Below are 10,373 nucleotides of genomic sequence, written 5' to 3' on the forward strand. Positions count from 1 at the left end.
ATTAAATAATTTTTTTTATTAATTTACTTAAAAATAATAATAAAATAATTAGATCAAATCAGACCGATAGCTATCAATTTTTACGAATATTCGATCTAATCCGATTCGAAAAAATAATAAATCCAAAATTTAGATCCATCAAACTCCCAACCGTACCGGACCAATTTATAACCCAATCTATATCAGTCGCACGTTAGAATATTAACGGGAGGCCACATATCAATCTATGATTAGCTGGCAGGTGGCATCAATATCCTTGTCAACTAATCGAAGACTCACACATGATATAATTGATGTGATATAGTACTTCTCTAATTAATTATCTAACAAAAGATTAATAAAAATATTTAATTACGAATTTCTTAAAATTCATAAATCAATTTTACTATATTTAAAAATGGAGATCGATGATAGTCTTTTTTTTTTTTTCCGACAAGTTTAAACTAATTTCATTATAACAAAATAATACAATTGAAAGCAGTCCAATTTATTTATAACTTATCATAATTTTTTTTTTTTTAATTTCAAACACATCAAATCGGAATTAAAATTAAAATAAATATTTTAAAAAATATATTATTTTATTAGAAAATTGTAGACAAATTGTAAAGGGGTAGTTATTATATCATTTTCCTTCTTTTAATATTCAACTTGATTCCTTTCAATTCATAAAGTTAAAGTAACGTACAATCATATCGGGCAAGAATCTCAGCACGACTAAATGGGGACAGCAAATATCAAGAGAGTCGGCTACTCTGCCGCCAGGGTAGCCCAAGATGACCTCTTGTTATTTTTTAGCTCTTTATTTTTTATTTTTTTTATTATTATTTTTTTTCATATTTTTTAAATATATTTAAATAATTTTAAAAAATAAAAAAATATTTCAATATACTTAAAATCATTTCTTTAATGTTTAAATAAAAAAAAATTTATCAAACGGTCAAATTGAACGATACAACTTGAGAGGCAAAGTAATTTTTTCTATCAATTAAACATGATGTATTTAGTCATTCCTAAATTACGTTTTGATGTTGAGCTGAGTTAAATTGAATTGAGTTCTTTATGAATAAAAATGAATTGAGATAATAGAGTAAGTTTTATAAGATTCACTTAATATGAATTTAAATGTGTTTAAATATTAAAATGAGTTTAAATATATATATATATATATATATATATAGAAAATTGAAAAAAGTTGTGAGTCCCGTGTGTAAAGAAGTGTTGAATTAAAAAAATTATAAGTCTCACGTGTAAAGAGATTTTGAGTTGAGATGAGTTTAGTAATTTGAGAGTTAAATGTTTAGATATTAGATTCAGTTTAAAATTAGATTGAACTCAGTTAAATTCAATTTAGTCTATCAACCAAACGAAGCCTAGGGTTGGTACTTTTTCTCTCTCCGAGTCAAAAATAAAAAATAAAAATGTTTCAGCATCTCATTGAAAATATTGATTAGCAATTTATATGTAGCTAAAAATCGTAAATCAATTAAAATAAAGTGAAATCAAAATTGATTTCTACTTCAAGCGTTCGAATTGGATTGTATTAAATTTAAATAAATTTTACCCTCCCATTCCCGTTTTACGAATTTGTAATCAAATGGAAACTTTGATAAAGAGAACTGATATAAATATGTTACACATATTAAATTTATAAATTTATGTAATTTTATTAAATTTGTTAGATCTATTTTATAATAAAAGTAACTTTACAATATGACATAACACATCAAGACACATCATTTTCTAAATTTATTTTTGTGTAATTATTTTATGACGAATTTTTTTTTTATAAAATAATTTATAAAAAAAAGTAATGCTAATATAGTACCACATGCTTATTGAAAAATTAAAAACACAAATATAAAAAAAAAATAGATAGAATTTAGGATTTTACTATTTTTCTCTTTATGTTTTAGAATGTCATTTTGTTATAAATATATATATATATATATTTTTAATTTTTTATTTTATTTTATTCGCTGAGACTCAGATAACGTATCATGTCAGCCATGTTTCAAGTACTTCTTGACCAAAGAAAAAAAAAAAGAATGTCTTGGCCAAACGAAGAATATAATAATATGGCACAAGAATTGAATTGGGTCACTCTTTCCATAAGTGGTAGAAAACCAGCCTCGCACAAAGTCATCAAACTTGGTGTCCAAGCTGAGTTATGTTACTCTGTAATCGGTAACGAATCGGAATGATGTACTCGCCTCTCTTATAAGACAATCACCTAAAATGAGAGAAAATGCGTGATTTTAAGATTAATTGCAAAATTAATATTTGGATTTTAAGATCTCTCGTTTTTTTATTTTTTACAAAATTAATGCGTGAAATTCATAAAACTCACAATTAAGTACATTTGTGTCAGCCTTTGATTGGTTAATATGAATATTTATGTCATATGTCAGTCAATAAAAGAAAATTAAATAAGGCATCCCATTTATTTTCTAACCAAAAATTGACGGATTTACTATCTGCATGCTTCATGAAAACTAAAATACGTATTGCAAAAATTTTAAAATTCAAATATTGGTCCTAAAATTTAAATAAATGGCTGGTTTTAAATCAGATATGAGATGAGATAAGATGATTTTAGATAAAAGATAAAAGTTATAAAAATATTATTAGAATATTATTTTTTAATATTATTATTATTTTAGAATTTGAAAAAGTTGATTTGAAATTTGTAAAAGTTTGAAAAAATTGAATTATTTATTATATTTTGTATAAAAATTTAAGAAAATTGTAAAGATAAGATAAGATGAGATGAAATACTTTCCGAATCCAAACAGAGCCTAGTGGTGGAGTTTCACGTATATCAACTCCACCAAATTGATATCCTTTACAATTCCATTACTATTTATTATTTTATTATTATTTTTATTTATTTATTATTATTATTTAATATTTTATTATTATTTTTTATTACTATTTACAAAATATTTAAGATCATTTTCTTATTCAAATGCAACTTAAAAAAAAGTAATATTTTAAAATAAATAATAATATTTTCTTGAGACTGAATTCAAACCCCACCATATAGCTTTCCTTCGCAACCTTTTCCACGACAAGCTCGTATCATTTGTGAATCTATCGTTGAAGCTGAACAAAATATCATTTCCAAATCAACAAATTATCTTTCTGCGTTTGTCTTTTTGGATGTACTGAATAGAATTTGGTGCTTGATGCATAGGATCCTGACCCTTTAATAATTATCCAGCATCTGAACTTGCTCGACAAGGTAGATTAGTTTTTGGCTCCCTAGCCAGACCGAAGGGCAAAACAACACCTCGTCTCTTGACCCCTCCTATATATATTAATAAACAATTCTGTGCAACTGTTCCAAGCATCCATTGCTGAATTCTCCAAGCTCTGAGTTCAGTTTTGTACGATGTTCTCTCTCAAAGATATGCCCCCCTCAGCCTCCACATTGTTCTCCGCCTATGCTTCCTTCTCCGCCTCCATGATGCTAGTCCGCTCCATGGCCAACGAGCTCGTCCCGCACCAGTTCCGCTCCTACCTCTTCTCCGCCTTCCGCTATCTCTTCACCCCTCTCTCCTCTACTCTCACCCTCGTCATTGACGAGCGCTGCGGCATGGCCCGGAACCAGGTCTACGACGCTGCCGAGGTCTACCTCGGCACCAAGATCAGCCCCTCCACCGAGCGCCTCCTCGTCGGCAAAACCCAACGCCAAAAGAACCTCAGCGTCTCCATCATGAAGGGCGAGGAGACCCTGGATAGGTTCGAGAACATCCAGCTCAGATGGCGGTTTGTCTGCATCGAACCCAAGCACCCGCACTCCAACGAGCAGCGTTGCTTCGAGCTGATCTTCAACAAAAAATTCAAAGACAAGGTTATCGACTCTTACCTCCCTCATGTTCTGCTCAGAGCCAAAGCCATTAAAGAGGAGGGCAAGGTAGTGAAGCTTTACAACCGTGAGTGCCCATTCGGCGATGAGGATGGAGGGGGCCGGGGCATGTGGGGGTCGATCAATCTGGAGCATCCGTCCACATTCGACACTCTGGCCATGGATCCCGACCTCAAAAAGGCCATAATTGATGACTTGGAAAGGTTCTTAAGGAGGAAGGAGTTTTACAAAAGGGTGGGAAAGGCTTGGAAGAGAGGGTATTTGTTGTACGGCCCTCCTGGTACTGGCAAATCGAGCTTGATCGCTGCCATGGCTAATTACCTCAAGTTTGACATCTATGATTTGGAGCTAACCAGCATTTACTCCGATTCCGATCTGAGAGGGGTCTTGTTGTCCACCACCAATAGGTCTATTCTGGTCATTGAAGATATAGATTGCAGCGTGGAAATGCAGGATCGGCAAAATCAGGATGCCCTCCATGAACCTTCTCGTACCAAGGTAAATTCCTATGCTTTTTACATACATTTTCTGTCCATAATTCATTAATCTTAATCTTAAATAAAAATTGACTTTCGGTTTCTTTGTTTTATGCTTGTTTGTTGCAGTTGACGTTGTCGGGTCTACTAAACTTCATTGATGGTCTGTGGTCGAGCTGTGGGGACGAGCGAATCATCGTGTTCACGACCAACCACAAGGACCGGCTCGACCCAGCCCTGTTGCGTCCCGGCCGGATGGACATGCATATCAACATGTCATACTGCACCAGCCGTGGGTTCAAGCTCTTGGCCTCTAACTACCTCGGTACCGGCGCTCACGACCGCGACTGCCACCACCTGTACGCAGAGATCGAAGGCCTGATAGACAGCACGCAGGTGACCCCAGCCGAGGTTGCCGAAGAGCTAATGAAGAGTGATGATGCCAATGCTGCTTTCCAAGAGCTTGTGAATTTCCTCAAACGCAAAAAGGATGAAACCGAGGAGATTAAAGATGGTGTAGGGACTAACAAGAGTGAAGAAGATCATGAGGCAAAGAGGTTGAAAACTAATGGTAACGTGAATAGATTCCTTGGGAGCAAAATCAGGGGAAGAGGTGGAAGATTTGTAAGAGCAGGAAGAGGACGTGGATTATTTTCATACCACTAGTGTAAAGTGTGGTGTATTTCGGCTATCTATTTCTTGAATAAAAAATAAAAGAAAGAGAGAAATATTTTGTCAGATATTTTAAAATATGATTTTAAGAAACAATGTGGTTTGATAATTTTTTTTTTAAGATAAATTTAACCTATTATACTAAAGCATGTTAATTTGTAACTCTTTATTTTTATAATTTTATAATAATAAAAAAAAGAATAGAGGAATATTATTTTAATAGAATAAAAAATAATATTCCTAAGAGAGGTAGGGAATTTTTGAAAAATGAGTAAAATTTAGAAGAAAATTTTAAGAAGTCTGTTTTTTAAATTATAAGAAAATTTACAGTGATATGATGCTTTGAATGTTTATATTTTAGCAACAATTTGTTAGGTAATATATATATATATAAAGGATAATGAGAGGCCTGCTATTCCCTACTATCCTTTTTTTTATTTTATAGTGTATTTGATTTTTTTAAAGTATTTTTTAAACATCCTTAATCATTAAGAAAAAATTAAAAATATATACAATTTCACTAATAGTCATTTCCTTAACCATTAAGTAAAAAAAATTAAATAAATAAAATAATAAATAGATGATAGGAAATAGTAAATATATCATTATCCATACATATATATATATTCTATTATAATAAGCGTCTATCCGCGGATTTTCCATCTTTCATTTTTTTGTGTTGTTCCGTTTTTGCCTTCTTGTTAAGTGTCTGTTGTGTATTGTGTGTGCATAATGGCCTTTTGGCATGAGTAATGATATACACACAATATATTATATAATACATTGCACAACAATATTATAAAATGAGGATATTTTTGTAAAATTATGTTACTTTTATAAGGTGTTTTACAAAGATACCCCTCATTTAAAATATTATTGTGCAATGTGTTGTACAAAATGTTGTGTATAAATCATTTTCCTTTTGGCATTTGGGAGGGAAACGAACGATTTGCGTATTGGGGTGGAGAAAATCTTCTCATATGTTAGTTATTAAATTCTAGACCATACACCATTGTGGCAAACCGTGTTCACCCATTAAAAATAAAAACAATGTGTCCTCTTCTCTCCCTAAGCTCAATCTCTCCATGCCCAAAGTATTCCTCTCCTCCCCCCTCTTCTCTGTCTTCATCAGCTTTCACCGAGCAAAAGCTCTCAATGCTGGCTCTCATGGTGCTCCCTCTCTCCCTTCCTCCCGCGTCACTCTCTCTCCCTTTTTACTCATCTGTCTCACCTGTCTGTGATTTTAGGTCATGGGTTTGTGACTTTTGTATTTGAATCTGAGGAAGAGAACTCGTCCTCATGGAAATCTAAATAATTATTGAAGATCCTGTATCCCTTATTTGGTTCTGGTTAAGTAATGGTAGGAAGTGGTTCTTTTTGGGACATCATACTTGGTGGATTTTCTTTTTTGGATGGATGATTGGGACCTTGATTGCACTTGTAGATTGTGCCAACGGCTCTGTTTGTAAATCTTCTAATAGTTTGTGTTTCGAGTACGTACCTTTGCTCAATGAACTGTTGTTGTTTCTTGCAAGGTGGTGAAACAGGCTGATGGACTTCTAGTCGGTCGAATTGGTGCTTTCTTTTTGCTATGATTACGTTGAGCTATCATGTGATTTCGTGTTGAAACATCTTTCAATAATTCAAAAATAGACGTAAGGTTTGATTTTTATTGTTTTAGTTTTAGATGAGTTGTTTGCTGGCCTCTAAGCATAATCAAAATTCCATGATAACCCAATATTGTAGTCTAGCTATGCGATACATGTGTTTAAGATATATTTTATATATGTGAATCCATATTTAAATGGCCTCTAAGCATGTTTTATATATGTGATTTTTTAAAAAGTCACCCACATTGTATCTGAAAATTGTATGTTTCCTGATGTTTTCAAGTGTTCCTTGAGTCGACGGTTACAATATATCTAAAAGATTGCATTCGGATCTTATTTAATTGTGACATATAGAGGTCGTTTAGATTCAGAGAGTGTTTCATTTTATCTCATCTCATCATTACAACTTTTTCAAAATTTCATATAAAATATAATAAATAATTTAAAATTTTCAAATCTCAAAATAATAATAATACTAAAAAATAATATTCTAATAATATTTTATTCACCTTTCAACTTTTATCTAAAACCATTTTATTTTATCCCACTATCCAAACCAGCAATCTTACATTGACCTTGATTGTGGAGCTGCACAGGTAATTAAATTATTGCCCCTGGTCAAGGTCAATGTGGGACTATATACCTCATCACAGACACACAAACACATATTTACCATTATCTCTAATTTTTTCTTGTATTATATTTTTCTCGTATTAAACATCATCAATAGGATCTATTATGCTAGGGCCTTGTTCAGGCATCCTACGTAGTACCACCTGAAAATAAAAATGATTAAAAAGATGACTAAAAAAATGATGAATGGTATAACACGATAAAACAAATTTATCTTTGTTATATATGCATATTGCTTTTCAGTTTGCAGAGTGTGCTTTATTATGTTAATTAAATGTTTACATTGTGCGCAGGGAGAAAGGAGATGTGAATTTTTTGTATAGGCAAATATACTTCATTTGATAGAGAACATTTGTAGAAGAGAGAATGTAGTTTGGAAGACGTGGGATTGCGTATTGCTACCCGAGTATGAAGTTCAAAAAAGGGAAGATAAAGTGAGAGAGAGAGAGAGAGAGAGAGAGAGACGTTCACAAGGAAAAGAAAAAATTATTGTGTTTGTACTGGGTTATATCAATTATAATAGTTTTTGCTTGATTCAGATGAATTGTAACATGCCATTGTAAATAGCTGGGTATGATCTATATAGTTCTTGTATGGATCAACTGTAATAGTACTCTCCCTATGCTTTCTGTTTGCACTTGGACAGTAATTAACTTATAATGTTTTGGTTATGATGTACAAAATGGGGTATCCATATGTATGATATCCATATGTGCAAGAAAATGCTGGTTGTGAAATTAACCTGCCAGTATGGAATATGTATATTAATTTGTTTGTGAAATGTCGATCTTGAACTTGCAATTAACTTATATGAATTGTTGTTTGACTATCAAATACAACAACCTGTGAATGAGAGTGGTCAACAAGTTGGTAATGAAAACCTATGTAATTAACCTGATAGTATGGAGTATGTAATTGTTGTTTGAAAACTAAACAAAAATTCTAGCATGAACTAAATAAAAATGGGCCATCTTCTAGGTTGAAAACTAAACAAAAAATGTATGGAGTTAAAGAAATTCTTGCAAGAATGCATAAAATTTAGAGCTAAACCAAAAAAAAAAAAAAATAATAGAAATTTATATAAAATTGTTATATTCATCAGAGTCTAAATTTTAGGTACATATCAATATATACACACAGTACACATAGGTGGATGCTACCAACGCCCCTAGTCTACATAGTACACCACAACATCTCCACATACTACAGCATAGCATTTCCACAAGGTACACAAACTACACCACAATATCTCCACAACACAACAAGTGTTTGCACACAAAGCCCCTAGTCTATAAGCAATACAAGCAACACCAAGTGCATCTCCATAACTGGATACAAAATGTTGTTTCACGACACAATATACACAAGACAAAAAAACTGCTTGGGTCACCCGCAGCACTACATTCAAATTGACATCTTCACAACTGGACAAGCTGTACTAACAGCCCCTTCACAACACAACATATGCAAATAGAAGCATATTATGAACATTAAAAAGTTAATATTTAGACACAAAACAAGTAGATAAAAAGTTAATAATTATACCAAACAGGTAAGTAATTATTAAGCAACACATTAAGAACACCATATGACATACTGAGTATGACTTTGCAAAATCTCCATGGAGTTACAAAGCATCAATATAGTCATATATTTGAAACAACACAAATAAAATTTAAATAATGCCTACATTCTTCAATTGGAAAAAAAAAAAAAAATCCATCGAAACAATTAAACAAAGAATCAAAACATGTCAAACAAACTTTTAAAAAAATCAAAGTCATCTACTTGGCTACCCAAAGGGTACAAGTCTGGATTTCGATATATATTTTGAGGCCTCATAAATGGCGGGTAGTATGGATTTATGGGACCATAATATCCCTAGGTTTGTGAAATTGACATAGAAGGCCTTGGTGGCATTCCATCTTCCCCTTTCCCGATTACTTTTTTTTTTTTAATTTTATTCATCAAAATGCAGGCGAGCCCATGTACACAAGAAGTATACAAAAGAAACATTTAAATACATTCTAATACTAGAAAAACAAGGACAAAAACTCATTGACAGCCCCTACACTGAGTACAATAGCTAAAAACCAACTAAACAAAGAACACATAAAAAATTCCCAGAGTTCTTCTACATTGCATTCCCTATTATTAAAACACATATAATTCCTTTCCAACCAAATGCACCATATGTACAAAGAAATCATCTTCCATGTAGCTGCCACTTGAGAGCAAATATGAAGTCTAGTCCAACATTCGAGTAAATCTATCACTGATTTTGGCATAACCCTAGTCAGTCCGGATCTTCTAAACACATCATCCTATAACACTTTAGCCACATCACAATGTAGAAATAAATGATTCACTGATTCCGCAACTTTCTTGCACATGAAACACCACTCCATAACAATCATTTCACCCTATTTTTTTTAAGATGTTTACTAATAAATATAGATTTTTACTTTTATGTGAAATTATATTAATCAGATCAAATGAGTTATGTGTTTTAGTTCAATCCATTTACATGAAACAAACAGGTTTAAATGAGTCGTATCATGTTAACATATTTTTAACAAATTATTAAACGAGTCAAAATGGGTGACACGATATGACCCATTATCTAAATGAGTTGAATTAGAGTTTGAAAATTTGACACGTTTAGTTTAATGAGTTGGGTTTAAATTGATCTATATAATCAAATGTTCATAATTTGATACGACACGAACACGACACTAAACCCTTAATAATACCACGCATGGCAAATATGTCTTTTAAAAAACAGAAATGCTTTGGAGTGGTTCGGCTGTTTTTAAGAGAATATCAGCCACCAATTATAAGCCGCCACATCAGCGATTCTACACAATTAACATGAGATCATCCAAATGCTCCAATCGAATGCCCCTGCCAAAAAACTCAACCCAGTTGAAGGAATTTGCGCCCTTCACAAATTGCAGATCCATCGAATGCCCCAGTCTAGTGCCGTCAGCTAGTCACCGTTGAACGCCCCAGTACAGTGCCCTCAGTCGAACCCCCCTGTGCAGTCAAATGCCTCAACAGTTTCGTCGGACACCAATTTCGGCACCACCATCTCCGTCGCACCCACCATCT

The 10,373-nt window shown here is 32.7% G+C and overlaps 1 protein-coding gene and 1 long non-coding RNA gene across 3 annotated transcripts; both read left to right on the forward strand.

Moving 5' to 3' along the window:
- The first annotated feature begins 3,062 nt into the window (after window positions 1-3,062).
- On the forward strand, window positions 3,063-5,097 carry LOC108993558 (AAA-ATPase At2g18193-like). The gene is made up of 2 exons (XM_018968528.2): window positions 3,063-4,369; window positions 4,477-5,097. The coding sequence occupies exons 1-2, from the start codon at window positions 3,395-3,397 to the stop codon at window positions 5,011-5,013; spliced, it is 1,512 nt and encodes a 503-aa protein (XP_018824073.1). The 5' UTR covers window positions 3,063-3,394; the 3' UTR covers window positions 5,014-5,097.
- Window positions 5,098-6,068: 971 nt separating this feature from the next.
- Window positions 6,069-8,037, forward strand: LOC108993528. Of its 2 annotated transcripts, none has more exons than XR_001996517.2 (3): window positions 6,069-6,189; window positions 6,555-6,679; window positions 7,556-8,037. It is a non-coding gene; the product is annotated as an uncharacterized LOC108993528 (long non-coding RNA). The 2 variants fall into 2 exon arrangements; XR_001996516.2 differs by having other exon boundaries at window positions 6,555-6,674.
- Window positions 8,038-10,373: the final 2,336 nt, after the last annotated feature.

Source organism: Juglans regia, chromosome 11 (assembly GCF_001411555.2).
Source record: "Juglans regia cultivar Chandler chromosome 11, Walnut 2.0, whole genome shotgun sequence".
Lineage (NCBI taxonomy): Eukaryota > Viridiplantae > Streptophyta > Magnoliopsida > Fagales > Juglandaceae > Juglans > Juglans regia.